Source organism: Lycorma delicatula, chromosome 2, assembly GCF_047948215.1.
Source record: "Lycorma delicatula isolate Av1 chromosome 2, ASM4794821v1, whole genome shotgun sequence".
NCBI lineage: Eukaryota > Metazoa > Arthropoda > Insecta > Hemiptera > Fulgoridae > Lycorma > Lycorma delicatula.
Genome location: NC_134456.1, coordinates 113,134,016 through 113,155,616, shown reverse-complemented (window position 1 = coordinate 113,155,616; position 21,601 = coordinate 113,134,016). Strand labels below are relative to the sequence as shown.

Here is a 21,601-nt window from a genome sequence, read left to right as displayed (position 1 = left end):
ATCTGTCACATTTTGATAGGTTTTATTTTTAATAAACTTCAAAATTCTTACATTTATATTTAATTTCTGTGGATGTTATTTATACCATTTTACTAAGAATCAAATTCTCAGCAAGCTCTTTATGCGTTTGTGACCCATTTAATAACGTTATTTTACACCAAACAAAATAGTGTGTTTTTCAACCAAAATTTTTGTCTTTTACCACAGATTTCTTGAAAACTATTAAAAATACAGTTCTAAGGACCTAATTTTTCAGGTGAATTTTCACATAAAACGACTAAGTATACTCATTAATTTAGGTCTTAAGAATTACAGCTTTACTTAAATTTATCAAAAGTACAGATATCTTTCCTATCAAAAGAGTGAAATCTTTCCTATCAAACACTTGCTAATGGTGTCCAAACGTTTATTTATATGAAATTTCTTCTTTATTTTCACCAGTACTCATCCTGAAACTATTTTAGATGCCTCATGAATCACTCTGTATATGTATATGTTAAAGCAGAGTTTCATATTTTTACTTTCTTGTATGAAGTACAAGTACTCAAAAACAATAAGCTGTAGAATGTTGAAATTTTGGATTTAGGACTGTTCTAGGAAGGTGCACAACTCCCCTTTTGAATGATTGCAATCAACTGGACCAAAAGTATCAAAAAAAAGCCCAAAATTAAAACAAATTTGGATTTTGGATTTTTTCTTAACTGCAGTAATAAGCCCTCATTGAGAGCTTTTCAATGATATAAGTGGTACTTATTTTCATTAGTTCCAGAGTTACACCCCAATAAAATTTTAATTAATGAAATATTTGGATCTTATAAGGGGAAGGCACATTGGCAAGATCAAACTTCCTTTTTTTTAAATTTAAATACATCGATTTATTAATAATTATTAACTTGCGATTGTAAAAAGGTTTTTACAGTAAATAATGCAATAAGAAAAAATATTAAGTCATGTGGTGTCCACATCAGATTTTAAGTTTGTAATGTGTCATGCACTAAAGGGAACCCTTCACAGTAGAGGGGCATTTGTGATTTGGGCTTGTGTGAGCTCATATGTGCAAGTGTAAGTTTTATTGATGATTGTGCCTCCTATAAAGTATTACAAGAGTGTTGTGGGCTTGACTATCTAATGAATAGGAATTTTCTAGGTGTGCTAGTGAGTTCTTTTAAAAATAAAATACCATAATAAATTTCCTCTCAAAACTTTTTTTTATTCATGATGATAGATGAGGTTGTCGTTCCACAAATGATGAACTATTAACTAATAAAATTTACAATAATAGAAACAGATTTTTCACTTAATGGTTTCATTTGTATCATTAATGTTACAACTACATTTCTATAGCCATAAAGTTGGTGAACCATAGTTTGGCACTGACTGCAGCATTTGTACACTAGGAAACTTAACCACCTCATTTAAACAAAAGCACATTTCCACATCCAGTAATAAAATGGCAGCAGTTTGTACACAGTTGATAAGGGAGGGTGAATCCAGTTTGTTTTAGTCAGTAAGCTTAAAGTCAGCTAACCTCTATTCATCCTTCCAGACCTGAACAGTATAGAAATTAGCCATGTAGACGTCAATTGCACCTGCAATTGATAACATTAGCATGCCTGCTGATCATCACCTGGCATTTGATTTGATTGCTGATGCAATTGATTACATCATTGCATGCTGTAATGACTGTTATACTCAGGAGGCTTATTTATATCAGTCCATACTCTAGCTAAGGCAGTTTCTTATGTACAAGCAGCTGCTCCAGAGAATTGACAAAGTTATTCTCTGAGATTATATGAGCCTCTACTTGATTTGTATGAGTATATCGTACTAACTTGGAGTACTGTATACGGTCTTCATAAAATACTGGTGGGGTTTTGAACATGGATTAAATGAAAAATTCTCACAGTTGATGTTTATTGAATTTGCCTTCTCATAGTTTTCAGAAGTAATGTTTCTATCCAAAATAGAGTTCCTACAACTATGCAACACTGATAATACTTGAACTACACACTAAAGAAAGTAGAGCAAGTATGTTTAACAAATATAGTGCTTTATAAAAAGGAATACAGCATTTGAATTTAGGAATTAAAAAGTGAAATTATGGTATAGAAAGCTAGTTAAATCGTACAATCAATTTGTAGTGTTTTTGTGATCTTGTAATTTAACAGTCAACTAACAGAGATATAGAATAGTAAACTCAACTTTAAAAATAAATAAGTAGTTGGTTATTTGTTCTGTACAATGTGACATCACTTATAACAAAGAAAAGTAGCAATTTCTCACAATGAACTTCATTATCCCATTGTGTAGGAAGGAATGTTCTTTGCTTGAAATTATGGATCACTCCATAGCAAGTTGATCATATAAATGGTAAAGATTAGTTTAATTCCATTACATTTCAAAAAGATTTAAACTTTACTACATGCTTCTCTGTCTACTTCTGCTTTACTGTGTACTTCACTCTCCTTAAACCACCAAAATTTGCTAAGAATGTGCAACTTCCTAGTTCAAAATCAAGTGAGTCTAGCAGTAAATAGATACAGGCAGGCATTCATTTGCACATTGATTCATTCTCTATATGAAATGTGTCCAATGGCTGCACAGGACATTCAATTTGGGACTTTTTGAGTGATTCTGAACAGAGATCAGTGTTCTTAGCTATTTGATGTAGACTACGTTATGTATTGCATAATAATCAATAAAATAATTTAAGTTTGTGAAATTTAATTTAAGGAGATCTATACCCATCAGAACTATACATCATAAAAGAAGTGTCCCTTAAGTGGAAAAACTTTTGTATGCCAGATTCATTACATGCATTTCCAGTAGAGATAAAAGTCATCTTTTGTTTTTTACAAAGAAATCATTAAGTATTAATTCAAGCCAATTAATCATTAGCTTCATAATATTATAAAATGATTGAAAAGAAACTCAGCAGAAATATATATATCTCAAACAATCTACAATGTCAATCAATGCTTTTAACTGAGGCTAATGCAAAAAGTAAGAAATGCCTTGAACAAGCGTTTAAATTGTTTGCAGTACAAAATCCAACATCTCCCTTAACTAAAAACACTAAAACATCATCTCTACATCAAAATGACATTTGTGTGCTTGTAAAACCCCTATGGGACGTATTAAAAATGTTTTATTATCTGAAGTGGGACTCATTATTAAAAGTGCAAGTGAATGCAGTACAAGATCAAAAGCACAATTTCACATATTTATGAGTATGTCCTCATCCACGCAATGCATTAATCTATGTAAACATTTTACTAGGTAAAAGTTAATTGGCAAAAACAATTTTTTGATAGACTAAACTTGTTTATAGATTATGACAACGCTATGTGCAATACCTTCTTTTAAAATAACCACTATAGACTTAGTATACAATGTCTAGCAATACTCATCTGTCAATAATTTGAAAGGGTTCATTTCATAATATTTATTGTACTTTAAAAACATTAGATATAACTTGATCTTTTTCAAGTGCACAGACTTTACCATACAATTTTAACAATTATTTTATAGCATATAGTGTTTACTATTACTATGAAAATAATAGAAAGTTACATTTTAACAATTATGTACTTATTTCTTTTTAAATTGTCAATATGCCAATTGGGCCAGAAGCTGATACCCATTGTAAACATTAAGAAAATCTTGTTTGTGACAATCACATCGATTTTAAATTACCACCCTTTGTTACCATTTAGTTATGGACACAAACACCACAGTGCACTGCTATTCAATCAAGCATCTGTTGAATACAACTATTATGTTCATTGGACATTTTTGATTCTAACCTGTGAAGATGTTTACTAATGAAGAAAGAGTTTTGCTTTAAAAATCTGGTACAAAGGTGGTTATAATTTAATAATAAATGATTGGAATAATCATTTCAACATTGTTTTACTAACACTGAAGGTTGTCTACAATTTATGAAAATGTTTAGAGAAATGCATCTGCATTGGACTAACCCAAGTCAATCAGCCTAACATTATGTGATGAAACTAAGCTTGAAGTTTTACAAGTGGTTATCCAGAGCCCAAAAAGCCCACTTGTAGACTATGTTCAGAAAATTTTACTTAAGGCTAAATTCTAACATTACATACCTCATCTCATACATGGCCTGTTTGAAGACGATCCTGATCGTAGGCTTCAATTTTGCAACTCAATGTTAAATGAGTTAACAGAAGGTGATAATGAGTTGTTATCAGAGATAATTTGGAGCGATGAGGCAACTTTCAAATTAACTGGCCACGCCAACAGACACAACTGTACCTATTGGTATTAAAACAAAATCCCTTTCAGCACGCCGGAAGGCAAAGGTAGATTCCACCAGTGCTAAGTAGGGGATAAAAAAAATTCCAACCTTAAAGTTAAGAAAATTTCAAATGTACTCAATACGACAATGGTTGCATGTGAAAAAAAGTTTAGCGTATGACGGAGCCTCTTCTTACAATCCTAGCAACATTTTGGTCATCCCTTGCCGTAAGAGTTGGTCATATCAAAAATTGTTTCAGAAAAAAATTTAGGTAATGTTTAGAAGACTAACAACCACTTTAAACTGATTTGGTACTATGCCTATTAAGGGAGATATAATTTTTTATTTCTTCGAAACCCTATTTTTTTCTACCCCCTGGGCCAATGGTTGGCGATATCAAAAAACTTTACTTAGATAAGTTTTAGGCTCTTATTCAAAGAAGAGTAGGAACTTTAAACGAATTTGATATTTTAGTTATTAAGAAAGTTATAGCAATATTTTTTTTTTGAAAAAGCCAACCCATTCCCATCCCCATGGTCCGATTTTGGTCATTAATAAATTCGACTGAGATTTGGGGTCAAGTTATTTTTAGGGAACAATTTGAAAGTGAATGGCACAAAATTATGGCAGTTATCGTGTCTACAAGAAAGTGAAATATATATATATAAACTTTTGAGCTGACTGGTTTTGGGGTCTGGGGGATGTGAAATGTGAAGATATGTCAAAATTTTCTGGAAATCGAATTATGGTACCCATTACGATAGGTAGCTTTCTGTTGAAATCTACTTAAAACCATAGAACTGTTTTTGAGGTAGCTAAATCAACCTGGTGTTGCCGTTTGGGGTGGTATCTCATGTCGTGGAATAACTGGGCCTTGGTTTTTTGACGAAGTAGTATCTGAAGAGACATGCCCACCAGCAATGTTCAAAACCTATGCCATTCCAGGGCTAAAAATGAACTTTCAACATGCTGGAACTCCACCCCATTACACAACAGCTGTGTGAAACTACATTGATTAGTTAATCTTTGGATTGATTAAGTCATTGGACGGCTAGGGGCAATAGAAATGCCATCCATATCTTCTCCAGACCTTACACCCATGGATTTTTTCTTTGGGGTACTGTTGAAGATAAAGTCTATGCTACAAAACCACAAACAACTGAGGATTTGAAAGATGATATTTAAAACGTTTTCTAAGAAATATATTCCAATATATGATTGTGCAAACAAATATGCTTAAGCATCTCAGGTCATCTGCAGAAATGTATCAACGAAGATGGAAAGCAATTCAAAAATAAACATAATAAATAATCATGTAGCTTTAATAAAGTGACCTTTACAATGGGTAGTGACTTTGGCCTACCAGTTTAATAAAAAGTTAATTTTTCATAAATAAAGATATTTTATTTGTGACAAAATAATTTTATACATGCAACAAAGGTGACTGTACCACTTAAGTTTCTATTTCAAGCACAATGAATTTCTATTTCAACACCAGTGCCACTCATCTATACATAAAGTATTTTTTGTTATGTTGTATATTGTATTCATAAATTACAAAAGAGAGATTTTAATGAATGATGGCCATGTAAAATAATCCCATAAATTTTTATCTCAAAAGAAATAAACAAAATATGGCATAACATGCAGGTTAAGTGTTCATATCCCAGTGGATTCATTCCTTCATAAAATGTTACACATTAAACAAATCTATTAACATACAAAGTTATTTTATTTCTTCTGTTATGATAGATTTTCAACAAGTAATAATAGCTTTACCCATCCAAAAATTTTTATTTTTTAAATCTAATTACAGAGTTCCAAATATTTATTTAGGTTGAGTTGATTCAATTGATTAATGCAATAAGCTTTTCTTTAGATATATTTATTACACAATATCACAAACATAACAAAATAAAGGAAATTCAATGTAAATAAATAAATAACAAAATGAGACTGCAACAAATTAATTGCTAAAGGAGATGAAACAATATTTAGGATAATTATAATTTTTAGTTCCCATGTATACAATTTAATATATTTCACAAAACAATTTTAATTTGGAAAAAATAGACTAAACACAAAACCACTAAAAATAAATTAATTATGTAAGAAAATCTTGATAATATTTACAGACATGCATATTAACATTATTATTATTATAATACATATTCTCCCGATATCATTAAAAAACCACATTTTTAAAAGTTCCTAATAATATTTTAATAGTTATACAACATACCTTGGATAATTCAAATAATATAAAATATAAGAAGATAGCCCATCAATTAATAGTATAATGCTGGACCATTTCATTATTATTCAGTTGCATTTCACAAAAATTAACAAGTAACCGTTTAGATAATGTTAACAACTAATAAAATTCCCTCTATGATAATTAATTGATTAGGTAATGAAATAATAATTAATCATAATTTTTTATTTTAATCCAATCTACTATTTAAGAATGTAACTAAAGTTAAGTTTGCAGATAAAACTGATGTAAAAATACATATTAATTTCTTCTGACAAAAAATATCAAGATCTACAGATTTTATTATATGCATATATTTCTAATAGTGTAATCTATAAAGTTTATTTTAAATGATATATAAAAACAAATTATAGACAAATTAATGTTTTTCATGTAAAATAATAATATTCCATCAGTACATTTTTTATAAAATCTGTTATGTCATAAGAATACCTCCACCAGAATATTCCATCCTTAATTGTGGTTCTACAAATGCTAACCAATCCGATGTGTGAGAAGGTAGTAATCCCATAGACTGACATTTATACAGAGCCAAAGCAACATTAACAATATTTCCAAGAAAATAAACAAATTTCTGACTAGCTGAATGGCTCCCTTCAATCATCTTAAAAGCTGAAAACAAAATTCAAAAATTTATTAATTGAAAGAAATTCAATCACTTTTTATTAAGCTTATAAAACTATGTCAACAGTATAACATTTCACAAAGTACTAAAAATTAATTATAGTAAATCTTCGGTAATGTTTTTATGTTTTACTAAAATTTTAACTTAGTAAGGTTTATAATACTACAACAGAGATACAATATGTTACATACCTTGTTACCATCTGGGATTACATAGTATACAATTTTTTGTATACTATGTAATATATCAATATTACAAAATTTGTCTGCTTAGTTGACGAACAACTGGTCGACTACAGATGAAGTTAAATGAAAGAGTACACATAAAATAAAATAACAAACATGGAATAAGACAAAAAAATGTATGTCAACATACAACATGGTACAGTACATATACTATACCATAATAATTATTAAAATCACCAAGGAGAAATAAGCAAATCAAATCTAAGTAAGAAGTGAACTATACAGTTTTTAACTGTATTTACAATCAGTATTTTTATTTAACTCTACATACATTATGTTATAAAAATCAAAATGAAATGATTGACATGTATTGAAAGCAAAAACAAGATTGCAACAAATGTTGTGAAGCTAGTAAAACAGAAAACAAGACAAGACTAAATATATGAAATTTATTTTCTTCTAGCTCCTCTATACACAAATCACAATAGTAAAAATCAGCAACAGGAATAGTTAACTCACTATAAGGTAGTAAGAGGCATTTTCTTGCAAGTTTATTGATAATCTGCCTATATCGTTGAAATCTACTAAACAGTAACAAATCAAAATATATTTGAATTAATATTATTTTTAATTATTTTCTATTTCAAGAGGTTTTACTTTATAAAAAGCAATGTAGAATAATCAAGATTTTTGAAATTACCAAGGTTGACTAACTAAATAATTAATATGAAATATGTTTATGCTTACAAGTACAAAATCTGAAAGAAAATAAAAAATACTCACCTGATTCTACACAGGAATGAAACCTGAATTAAAAATATTCATTAAATACTGCTGGCAAGAAGCATCCTACTATAAAAAGGTGGATGCCTTATTATTTATCACATAGAATCTGACAATACAGGTTCATTTCGGAATAGAAATAGGCTTTTTAGTCAAAAAGACAATGATTACCATAAGGAAATGAATTTGAAGGATCACTTCTTGAAATTACATATTAGAGGAAAGATATATCAATGCGATTGATTACATTAATGTAATTCCTTCAACAAACATTAAAAGATTTTAAATAGTTTGGTGGCTGGAAAACAAAAGTATCTTGTTCAGTATCAAAATGAAGTCATGATACTTGTAAAAAAAAAATTTTTTTTCTAATTAAAAGATGTTGACAATGAAAATGCAACAAAGAGGACTACCAATCTCAGGTAGGAACATCATTTACATTAACTACAAGAAAACAATTTACAATAAAATACAATAAAATTTCTGTATTGTAACTGATAATAATTTGTTTAGGGAATTATAGTGACAATGGCTAACAGTGGTAATAGTATTTTTGGTGATACATTCTGAAACTGAGAAAATACCTGTACCAGTAATCAACTAAAATAGATAAGAATAATATCTTTAATGTAACTTTGAACCAATTTATAAAAAACTATTCAAAATATACTCAAGTAAAATACAAATTGAAATTGCAATATTAAAAACATATCAAATTTTAATACTGACAATTAATTTTGCTACAGACTTACTGTTTTACAAAATATTCTGGAATGTGTGTTCACATAAATTTTGTAATAGTGCACTTACATTTCAGAAGTTCAGATTCACAGGCATAATGTACTTGGACGAGAAATAGTCAATCTCAATATTTTCTTTCTAAGGTTGATAAGACATCTTCAAAAATAGTTCCTCACATAAAAAAAGATATAGTATGAAGATGTTCCCTGTCTAGTTTTGTACTGGGCCTACAGATGACAGTAAAGGATTACACAAGCAGCAAGCCTAACTTCTAAATTTTATAATGCAGTGTGCCAAATGAAATTGCTATATTTACATTGGAAGTTGTTAAATTGGTGATTTTGTAATTAAGTACATGCAATGGTCTGCAACTGCCCCACAGATAAGAATTTGGAAAAAAAACATGAAATTTTACAATAAGCTAGGAAAATATAAGCTACATTCAATTTGCTTCTGCAAGATTAAGGTGATGAGGCAATGGGTTGCACACAATATTTTGATTAGCACTCATGCTTAAAAAGTGGAGATGTCCCTGTAGGACGAGTGATTCCTGAAGACCTTCAGTAGCATTATCACAAAAAATTTGGACTTGTGCACAAGGACTGTTGGAGGATGATCAATAGCATAGCTGACAAAAAAAGGAATTAGGGTAGGAGAGAAAAATGCAAGAATGAAGGCAGAAACTGTAACAAATAAGAAATAAAGATATTAAGTGCAAATTAGATAATTTGAAAGAAGATGTAATAACTTTCAGAAAAACAATAACTCTAAAGGAAGATGTAGTATACAGAATGAGAAAAAACTTTACGGAAATGCAGATAAAAAATCTTTCCTACAGAAAAAAAGTTAACAGGTGGCAAGTTAATTGTAAAAGACTATACAAAGAAAAGAATTATCTGTTAAAATTATACAGAAAATTAATTGATAATTTCAGAGAAAATATTGAAAACTGAATTTAACAGAGATCTGAAAGATTTAAAAAAGAATAAAAAAGTGTGAACTAATAATATTCCACCAGAATTACATTGACAGAACAGAATTATGCTGCTGTACAGGACAAATAGGATAAATAAGGTTTTACACATTAAGCAAAATTTGTGACTGAAAAAATACTCTCAGATATATAAGGGAACTATTGCACCATCAGTTTACAATCTCATGCATCAGAAATACTAATTGATTAGTTTACACATAAAATAGAACATCTGGTGAAGGCAAGTTAAAGACCAATTCAGTTTCAGAAAAAACATGAATGCAAGAGAGACGACTCTAGTTAGACTTATTTTAAAAGGCAGATGGTGTCTAAGCCTCCAATAGACTTAGAAGCTAGATTGAAATATTATAATTTCTTAGAAAAAACAGACAAATACAAGTTATTAACAATTTGTATAAGAACCAGTTAACATTTATAAGAATAAATGATGGAAAACGTCAAGCTTTGATTCAGAAAGAAGAGAACAAGGATGAAATCTGTCCTCATTTTTATTCAGTTTGATACATAAGAAACAATATAGGAATTATAAAGAAAAATACAATAGTGTAGTACTACAGAAAAGAGAAAATAAAAATTTTGTTCATAATTTCCTTTGGCAGTATTTAAAAATGATTAGAAATAGCGAATGGCATGAATATAATTAGGAAAGAAATTCAGCTGGAAAGTAACATTAAAAAACGTAATATGTTATGGGAAGAAGGACAATGAGGAATTATTAAAATATGGGAAACATAATACACCAAAAGTTAAACAACATTGCTATGTAAGGAAGATAGCAAGGTTAACAGCAAGGCAGATAAAAGTAAAAAGCTAGATAACAACAGAGTAGCATAAGCAAGGAGAGCTTTCTATACAGAAAAGAAGTTTTTTGATCACTGTATATCAAAATTATAGGACAAATAGGGGCAAAAATTATTAAAATTATCAGTATGAAGTTTAGCATTTTATGGTAACCAAACATGAACATTGAAAAAGCAGAAAGAAGGATAAAGCCCTTGAAATGCAGTATTACAGAAGATGGAAATTAGCTAGGTTGATAATGTGCAAATTAAGAGATGTTAAGAAAAATAGAAGAGACAAGACTGAAATTGAATTTTATAAATAGACAAACTAGGATAGTATGTTATACTGTGTATAACAACAATGATAGAATATATAAATAAATATATTTTCCTAGAATCAATTCTTTTAAGAATCATATTCCTCTGTACTAATATACCAATTAGATCTATTTGATAAACCTAAGTAAAGAATAACAAATAAAGGATGACACTTACCTTATTCCATTTCACATGCAAAAGTGTTTTTGTGAACTTCTCCTATCATCAGTTGTATTACATTTCTTTTTATAAATTATTCACATCAAATTACAAATTAAAATTAAAATTTTTTATATATAATATATTTAAACATTTTTTTAATTAAACTTTAAAAGTTAAAAATTACACATACGAGGTGCTACCCAAAAGTTCGGGGAATTTTACAATAAAAATAAAATAGCTTACCATAACTTATAATTTCCACTGTCTCCTTCAAAGTAATCCCCTTGGGCATTGATATAGTGAGCCCAGCATTTTTCCCATGATTCCATGCATCCCTGGAAGTCTGCAGGTGTTAAGTGTTCGAAGCACATTCTCAGTTTCTTCCTGAATCTCCTCAGTTGTGTTAAAACTACGGCCTTTCAATTGAAATTTTATTTTCGGAAAGAGAAAAAAGTCGCACGGGGCAAGGTCAGGCGAACAGGTTGGGTGGAGAATCACTACTGTCTTTTTGGAAGCTAAGGAATTCTTTATAGCTAGTGATGTGTGTGTGGACGTGTTGTTATGATGCAGAACCCAGCTCTTGTTACCCCAGAGATCTGAACGTTTGCGCCTAATGCTTTCACGTAACCGCTTCAAAACTTCGCAACAGAACATCCCATTGACAGTTTGACCAAGAGGAACAAATTCCTTATGGATAACGCCTTTGATGTAAAAAAAGACTATCATCATGGACTTCACGTTGCTGCGAACTTGGCGACTTCCACTGCAACGACTGCTGCTTAGTTTCAGGATCATACCCGTACACCCATGTCTCATCACCGGTTATGATGTTGGAGACGAAGTTAGGGTCATCTCTTGCTGAATTTTTCAATTCACTACAGACAGATACGCGATTTTGTTTCTGGTCGTTGTTCAACAGTCGCGGTATGAATTTTGCAGCAATGCGTCTCATGTTCAAATTGTCTGACACGATGCGTTACACGGACCCATATGACATTTTTACAATTGCACAAACATCATGGATTGCTTGTCTACAATCTGCAACAATAGCCTCTTGCACTTTCGTGATGTTTTCCGGTGTTGCACTTGTTGATGGTCTTCCTGAACGCTCATCATCATCGACTGTCATTTGTCCATCTTTGAATCGTTTGTACCACAAAAACGTTTTACTTTTACTCAAAGCATTGTCACCAAATGCTTCAACAAGCATGCGATGGGTTTCTGTACAGTTTTTAAGCATGAAGCAAAATTTGATGCAGGTTCTTTGCTGTTTAAAATCTGCCATTTAGAACTTCGCCGAAGCAGTAAAACACAACCGCACAAAAGTCAACAATGCAGCCTTTCACCATCACAGCTGTTGGAACATTGATTCACAAAGAGTACCGTTAGCCACATCTAGCGGCAGCAGGTTGTACCAGCAATGGTTCCCGCGTGAAATTCATATTCCCCGAACTTTTTGGTAGCACCTCATAAACTACTATGACATCAATTAATAAAAATAAAAATTAAAATAAAATGTTTAAATAAAATATATATGCATGTGGTCTAGCTAGCCAATGTCACATAACTTTACAGAGTTGAAATATATTGAATTATACATTAAATTTCTGAAGAAGTATTGCTATCTACAGCAGCTTTTATAATTGTGTCACCCTCATACTCTGAAGCTTGATCAGATTAAATCTACTTTCTGTTCATATATATACAATTTTTCTAAAATGTTTAAACCTCTATTATTTGTATTATTATTATATTTTTTTTAATTTTGAATATTTCTAAATTTGTTTGAATATCAATATGTGTATTATTAATAAGATGGTCAGAATCATTAGAGAAACCCATTTTTCCATTTTTATAATATCCAAAATGTTCAGAGAATCTAGTTTTAAAGGATCTAGTGGCTTCTCCTACATAAATATGGTCATAATCATTACAACTTATTTTATAAATTCCACTCAAATTGTATAAACTATATGAATCAGTATGTTTATTACTTTTGAAACATTTTATTAAATGGTTATCTATCTGGTATGCAGGCTTAAATTTATTTTAATCATAAACTTTTGTTATATTATCAATAATGCTATACCTATTTTAAATATACATTGCCAATTTTTTGTGTGTTATTTATTGGTATCAAATATATATTATTGTTAATTTTTGTCATTTGTTTTTTGAATATATTATCACTAAAAATTCATTAATACCATTATATTTAGCAATTTGCTTTATAATATCTATATCTTTATTTAATTTATTTTTATTTTCATTATACTTTGTGTAATTAATTGTTCTATTAACCACGTTTAAATTTTATATATATATATAAATATTGTGTTTAATGATTTTGGTATTTAATTCTGATTTTTTTTCAGATTTATACTCTTTTTTTCTTTCTCCCTGGAAACTTAGATTGTCGAATCACTTTTCTAAATTTATCTCTGTCTTTACAAAGATCCTTACAAATGTTTAATGGTTTTGAATGTTTCTACTTCTTCAGACCAGTTGGTCTTTGCGGCTCTGTTTATGTAGAAATTAATTATCTGTTTTGTCAAACTTTGGTTGTTCATTCTGCATAAATGTCCATAAAACTGTAATCTTCTTTTCCAGAATAAGTCCTCTATTCTTTATATATATTTTTAAATTTCAATTTGTAAATTACATCTTCATATTTTGGTCCATAAATTTTTCTTAAAATTCATTTTTCTACTTTTGCCATTTCTTGTTCTGAATTAACTTTAGACATTTTACCTATACAGTGCTTAACCATACCTTTATAGTGCCTCAATTTGAAGTTATATGACAGGGATTTTTTATTATAAATGTTCTTCGTGAGGTGAAGGTAGTTTCCATTTTTTTGTACTCTATTCTTCATTCCATTTTTTTTTAGTTATATTTGACCTTATTATTTCTCACAAATATTTACATTTTGAACTCTATTTATTTCTTTGTTATTCGAAATTTAAAGGGTTTGAGTTCTGTTTTCTTTGTCATGCGTAAACCAATTTTTCATATGAAATTTAAAAACCAATTTCGCTTGCACATTTACACAGGCCGTGCGACATAAAGCCGCCCTGTTCTACGTACGATTCGTACGGAACCTCGATGTTACCGGCATGCGACGGCCGTACGCTTTGCAATTTAATACCGGTTTTCAAACCGGCGTCAAATAAAATTTCAGAAATACAGAAATTTTTAATCCCGTATCCTAATTTAGTATTATAAGATTTTAAAGGAGGGTAAGGTTTCATAGGTTTAAGTACACATACCTGTGGTCTGTATTCATACAATAACGATTCCGCTGTGGCAGAATTGGTTATCGGAAAGACCTGCATATCTTTCATAATTTCGGGTAATGTATCGGCCCCTGTTTCATTATAATAATGCTGTACATAGTACTGCTGCAGAGATATCTGATTGCCAAACGAGCATGGAATTGAAGAATAATCTATGGCCGAGCCGGTGGCTGTACCGCCATACCAATTGGTAACCTCATCGCACGGATTGTGCAGATGGAGCTCTGTGGGTACCATAGGGTTGTCAGAAGCGTATGTATACTTACAATTTACGCCCTGATACTTGTTGCAAAGTCCGTATGCGGCACCAACTAACATAAATTGTTCGCTGTTAGCGTTGCTTAACTGCGCACTATTTGTAATGAACGGTAGACGAAAGCCTACCGGTTTAACACTGCACTGCACACGTTTCACTTCGGACGTTATAGGCAGGTTGTTGAATTCGGCCGGAGACAGGTACCACGGTATGATGTCCACAGGAATGAAGGCGAGCGGTGTGGTCACGTACCCGACGCTCTTGTAGGTAGGCGCTACGGCGGGCTGTTTAGCGGCCTCCGTCCATTGCGTCTTGCCGGAGAGATGTTTAAACTGGTAGCCGCACGTCCACATGAAGCGGTGATGATTGAACCGCAGACGGCCGGTCTTGAAGTTGGAGACCGGCATGTGGATGAAGTCTGTACCTCCGGTCACAGAGTTGCGGGCCGTGGCGGCAGCGCCATCCATTTTAGCTACCTTTGCAGGAGGTTCGTCAGCCATAGCTGTATCCGCTGTACGACTGCCTGACATTCGTGGATATAATACGCCGGTAACGGATTCCACTCCGTATTTGATTGAAAGACCAGCGGCGCCCACAAGGCTGTGCCAATTCCCAGTCCTAGCGAAATCGCCAGCAAAATCCCCGATCGCAGATCTATCAGCTGCACGTATATGATGATGTTCGGTGGCCGATTCGTATCTACGGTCGTGTTCAAGCGCGATCTGATCATCGATGTCCACCGGGGGCCCGTTATCGATTGGGTTGCCAGGGCCGAGGTAATTGTGACCGGGGAAATTCATACAACAGACTGGTCGACGGTCCACAAGTGCGGTCTTATATACCGCACACAGCTCGTCCCTCCCCACCACCGCATGATCGCGTACTGGATACTTGTCCGGATCTGGGAACCAGATCCCGCCTCACACCTTACAGACGAACAGCATGTCTGAATGTATCGGAGGTTCCGGAGCACTTTTGAATTTTGATTTTTAGCCTTGACTACATCAGTTGCAAAAATTGCAATATCATCTGCGAAGGCCAGAATGTTTGTATTCATAAATTTAGTTTTAGTGCCCATTTTTTTGTTTTCATGTATGTTTAACTTTTTAAATTAGATTAATGTTAGGCAAGATCTCCTTGCCTTACTTTTAATTTGCCTTAGTTTTAATTTTGAATGTTCTGAAAGTTCCCCTAACGAATTTCACTTTTGATTTTGTGTTTATTAACGCTGTTTTTATAATGTTTATTGTCTTGGGATCTATTTTAAATTCTTCAAGGATTTTAAGTAGAATTTCCCAGTAGATTTGATCTTAGGCTTTCTTAAAATCTATAAAAATTGCCAACTAATTTTGGGTTTTTAATTTTTTGATGTAAAATTTGTTTATAGTTTATTAATCATATAACTGAGAACAGAGGATGCAGATATTATGTTGAGGTCATATCATTATTGTACTACTATTTTAACTTTAACTTACTATTTTGCATTGTGAACAGAGCTTTAACTGGTCGTATTATAAGCATTCCAACCATCATAATTGGAAATATTGATATTGAATTTCCAGCCATATACATAATTAAAAGATTCATTGGAACCTGAAAAAAAAATTATGGTAATTAATACATTAATTGGCAAAAATAAAAAGTCATTAAGACTTAAAAGAATTATTGTTAACAATGTGATAAACTTAAAATTATGAAATTAGTAGGTCAACAAGTAATTATATAAAAGTTGAGTTTCTACAATTGCTCACTTGGTAATTCAAAACTACCTTATTTACTAAAGAAATAAATCTTTATTTGTTAAATAGTTTTTCTAGAACTTTTAATGGGAATATCGACTATAATTAGTAAAAAAGAATTAGAAATTATTTAAATGAAATAATTATTTCATTCCAGTTTTATACTATAATTATAAACACTTTCTTTACAATGAACATTAAATATAGAAGCTAAATAACCAAAAAATTCTCACTTGTTTTAATGGTCCCAAAGCTAAATCCCATGATTTCTTAATTATCAAGTGATTTGGATCAGACTCCCTTGATGTTTCTGTGTACACTTGACCCAATGCAGGATTGTAACCTGGTGGTGAAGACAGATCAACATTTTTTTCTTGCTTAGTTCTAAAAAAATAGTAAATATAATCAATGAAACATACCAGAGGAATAACTAAGACTTTCATTAAAAGACATGCACATATAAAAAATAATTAACTGTTATGATGATACAATAAAATCCTCTTGAGAAAAGAACAAAAATCAACACCAACATTTACCACATTACTATTATGCCAAAAAAAGACAGAACATTCAGAGCAAAGACAGAGCATTTATTGGATCTTTCCTGCTATCTGCCTGCTGTTATCTACCAATTCAATTTATATTTTTATCCTTTTGTTCTCATTTTAATATATAGTTTATACACAAATCTGAGTTCATTAATCTATCAGTTGTCAAATCATTTAGTAAGTAGTCTTCCTATAACGTATCTGTACTGAATTTCTTTGATAAATCAAAAATGGTTAAAGACAATTAAAGTGACCAGACATTTTCTCCATATGACAAAGGAATTTTCATTCGTAAAGAAACTGATAAGATGATGTTGACAAATGTTAAAAATTAGGGTTCATATACAGAGATAAAGAACAATTGCTAACATTTACAGGAACCAAACAGCAACAGTAATAATTGAAGAACATAAGAAAGAAGTTGTAATAAAAAAGGGTGTCCAATAAGGATGTATCCTATCCCCATCAACATTTTAATCATTACATAAAACTAGCAGTTAATGATGTTAAAGAACACTTTTGATCTGGAGTAACAGTACAAGGTGAAAAGATAAAGATGCTACAATTTGCTGATGATATAGAAATTCTAGCTGAGAGTAAAAAAGATTTAGAAGAAACAATGAATGAATGTCATGGAAGAAGTCCTACACAAGAAATACTGCATGAAAATAAACAAGTACAAAATGAAAGTAATGAAATGTAATAGAAGTAACATAGATCGACCACTGAATGTAAAAATAGGAAGAGAAAAGGTTATGGAGGTAGAAGAATTTTGTTATTTGGGAAGTAGAATTACTAAAGATGGATGAAGCAGGAGCGATATAAAATGCTGAATAGCACAGGCAAAACGAGCCTTCAGTCAGAAATATAATTTTTTTATATCAAAAATTAATTTAAACACCACAAAAAGATTTTTGAAAGTTTACGTTTGGAACGTAGCTTTATATGGAACTGAAACTTGGACGATCGGAGTACCTGAGAAGAAAAGATTAGAAACTTTTGAAAAATGGTGCTACAGGAGAATGTTAAAAATCAGGTAGGTGGATAAAGTGACAAATGAAGAGGTGTTATGGCAAATTGATGAGGAAAGGAGCATTTGGAAAAATTTAGTTAAAAGAAGAGACAGACTTATAGGCCACATATTAAGGAATCCTGGAATAGTCACTTTAATATTGGAGGGACAGGTAGAAGGAAAAAATTGTAGTAGGCAGGCAACGTTTGGAATATGTAAAACAAATTGTTAGGGATGTAGGATGTAGGGGGTATACTGAAATGAAAGACTAGTGCTAGATAGGGAATCTTGGAGAGCTGCATCAAACCAGTCAAATGACTGAAGACAAACAAAAAAAATTATTTATATGATTACTTAGGGTAAAGATTTTATTGTTACAATTAATATAACTAATAACATAATCTGATGACAAATGATTTATTATCAGGGCATACATTCTCTAATATTTTTAATTATTTATCAAAGAGATTAATCCATCACTTCACCAGAGGAATTCAACCAAATAGGGATTAACGTCCATTATCATTTGTCTAATTGCACTGAATAAAAAACTATAATTGTGTAATGGGAATAAAAAATGTCCAGCTCAAGAAATCATATAAATAATAAAACATTAAAATGAAATAATTAAAAAAAAACTAATATTTGCAAAATAAAAAAGTGATAAATTGATTAAAAACAGAAGAGAGAAAGTAATTAGTTATATGAGACGGCAAATATAGATGAAATAAAGATTATACCTTAGCTTATGAACTCAGAGAAAAATAGTTATCTGCTGCTTAAAAGTAAAGTATTTATCAATAAAGTACATTAAAACCTTTATTTTGCTGTAAATTAGTAGTGTAAATTGAAAAAGTTAAACTCAGCCCTACTAAATCATAATACTAAAATACGGATTCAAATTATAAAATTACATCTCAAAGTGTAATCTCCACTTCAAAAACCAAATTGTTAACTGGTGGTTTTTGTTATCCAAAACGAATGTTTATGTTTACAAAATTTACAAGCTACAGAATGTACACAAATATCCCTACTAGCTAACTGTTATGAAAAAAGAAACGTTAAATATAAATTCTTAATTTTATATCTAAACTTTAATTTATTTTCAAATTTTTATCTACATTTTAATTTATTTTTATACTTATTTTAACAATGATTAGCTATTTCATCTAACATCTGGTAGGAATAGACAAAATAGTGCTGATCATTTGACATTATGTGAAATCAAAAAATAACAATAAACCTGCCTTGTTTTAAAACAAACATAAACACAAGTACATAAATAAGTCATGAAAATAAATTAAAATGAACAAATAGTTATGAGAAATTAATTAAAAAAATATAAGTTGAAAATAACCTACAAAACATGTTTCTAAAGAATAGTCATGTATTAGGCTAACAGTTTTGCGGAAACGTTAATACTGTAGAAATGTATTATATTACTGTAAGAAATCCTACAGAAATCAAATATGCATAAAAATTAAATAGTAATGAAGGTTTACCTAAGATACTTAATACATACCTGTAATTAAAATCTAGAGCCCATTTATATCTCTTATTATTTGTTCTTCCACCAACTAACGCCATTTTATTTTGTCGTCTGCTGGAACGTAAAGTCAGGGTTACCATCCCCAGAAATTAATAAAACATTACAATTACCAAATTCCTTGACCAAGTTTAAACTAGAAAAAAAACTTCAATCGTTTTTCATCATCAGGAACTGAACACTTATTTTAATTTCCGTTCAAAGTTATCTCCCTACCATTAAAATCAATTTCATTTCTTCTACAAATTGGGGGCCCCCTAATAGAAACAATACCACGGTACCCTGTCCTACCGTACCCTTGTTCCAATAAGGATTCAACCATATAATCCGTTTCTTTTTGTTTTTGTTTTTCGCGGGGAGGCGAAAAACGCCTGTGCGTTATCATCGCCCGGAATTTTTTTTTTAATAAAAAGGTAAAATAACCCTAAAATAATAAAACTAAATAAGGCTAAAACAAAAGTTAAAAAAGTGAAATAAAACTCAAAACTAATATGACAGATGGAGCCTTTAAGATATAAAAACTAAAATAATAGAAAAGGAAACTATATAAAATTTAACTAATTTCGATAGGGAGTGCAAACTACTCTAGGCTTCCTACTCGGATAATAAAATTAAAGACATAGAACCAAAAAAAATCAAAATTGAAAGTAAGAGAAAAAATTATCAAAAATTCTTCTAGCATAAAAAACATATATATTAAATTTTTGCAGTAACCTAGTACTACGCAAATACAGAAACATCCAATTCAAAATTTCATTATCATTATACAAGATACCACGGATCTTTGTGGGTAGATTAAATTTACGACGCAACGCCGCATAACATATGCAGTCTATGTGTACGTGGTGCGGTCAGTTGCATCGTGTGCATAGGAGTGCGTGTCCTCTTGACATTAGGTACTCGTGTGTGACCCTCGTATGTTCTGTCCGCAATCGGCAGAGGACTACTTCTTCACGTCGAGTTTTCCTGTACAAGGAGTCCCATGGCAACACAGAATCTTTAATCTGCCGGAGTTTATTATCGACGGTAGTCGTTCAGTCACCTTGCCACACCTTACTCTCAGTGATTGTTTTACACGATTAATAAAATCAGAAGTAGTAACTCGGGTGGTAAAAGGAGGCTGAATATATGCTTCTTTGGCAGCATAATCTGCTTGTTCATTACCTGGAATCCCTACGTGGCTAGGGACCCAGCAAAAACTTACTTCTGTGTTGCGATTATTCAACTCAGCGATTGCGTTCTAAATTTCAATGACGATAGGATGTTTGGAATAAAAGTTTTCTAATGCCTGGAGAGCACTGCACTAGTCACTGCAAATAAGAATGTTTCTATATTTAGGGTTAATGATATTTAGAGCCTTATTTATAGCAAGCAGTTCAGCGGTAAACACACTCGTAATACCGGGTAGGCGAAACATATAAGTTCTTTCATTGACAACAAAAGCACAACTAACGGTATCGTTTTGTTTCGATCCATCAGTGTATATCACCGCGTCTGGGTTCATCTTGGAAAGAACACACTGAAACATTTGACACACTGAAGCAACGTTGGGTACGGACACCTACAGGTGCAGTACAGCGTGGACGGTCCTCATACTTTCCTAAATTAGGATTTCTAAGAACTGAGTCAAAAGCCGGGTGATTTGGCTGTCGTTTGAGACGACCAAAATAAGATTAAAAAACCTGGTCTCGTCTATCCCAAAGTGATGGTTCACCACAGTCTACAAGTAAGCTTGCGACAGGGCTTGATCTAAACGCACCTGTAGCAAGCCGAAGAAAAGCATAATGTACATCATCCAGCATTTTAAGGACGGTTAGACGAGCTGAAGAGTAGGTGACACAACCATAATCTAAACGGGAACGAACAAGGGAATAGTAAAAACGTAACATTCATGACCGATCGGCTCCCCAATTAGTGTTACTAAGGACCCGCATCATATCTAAAAGTTTGGAACATTTTGTCCTTAATTCCTTTATATGTTTGACCCAAGAAAGGCAGCTATCTAAAATCAAACCTAGAAACTTGACGTAAGGAGAAATAGCAGTAAGCTCTCTGTTCAGAAAAACTTGCGG

The 21,601-nt window shown here is 31.5% G+C and overlaps 1 protein-coding gene across 1 annotated transcript; it reads right to left on the bottom strand.

Moving 5' to 3' along the window:
* Positions 1-6,133: 6,133 nt before the first annotated feature.
* EMC4 (ER membrane protein complex subunit 4) lies at positions 6,134-19,665 on the bottom strand. Its single transcript, XM_075356108.1, has 4 exons — positions 19,506-19,665; positions 16,657-16,807; positions 16,160-16,277; positions 6,134-7,154 (listed from the first exon to the last, which is right to left on the bottom strand). The coding sequence occupies exons 1-4, from the start codon at positions 19,610-19,612 to the stop codon at positions 6,958-6,960; spliced, it is 573 nt and encodes a 190-aa protein (XP_075212223.1). The 5' UTR covers positions 19,613-19,665; the 3' UTR covers positions 6,134-6,957.
* Between the last annotated feature and the right edge of the window lie 1,936 nt (positions 19,666-21,601).

Coding starts and splice junctions, on each gene's coding strand:
- EMC4 (XM_075356108.1), bottom strand. CDS start 19,612: ATGGTAACCCTGACTTTACGTTCCAGCAGACGACAAAATAAAATGGCG. Junction 16,808..19,505: donor GCTCTAGATTTTAATTACAG/GTATGTATTAAG, acceptor CTATTTTTTTAG/AACTAAGCAAGAAAAAAATG. Junction 16,278..16,656: donor CTTTGGGACCATTAAAACAA/GTGAGAATTTTT, acceptor TTTTTTTTTCAG/GTTCCAATGAATCTTTTAAT.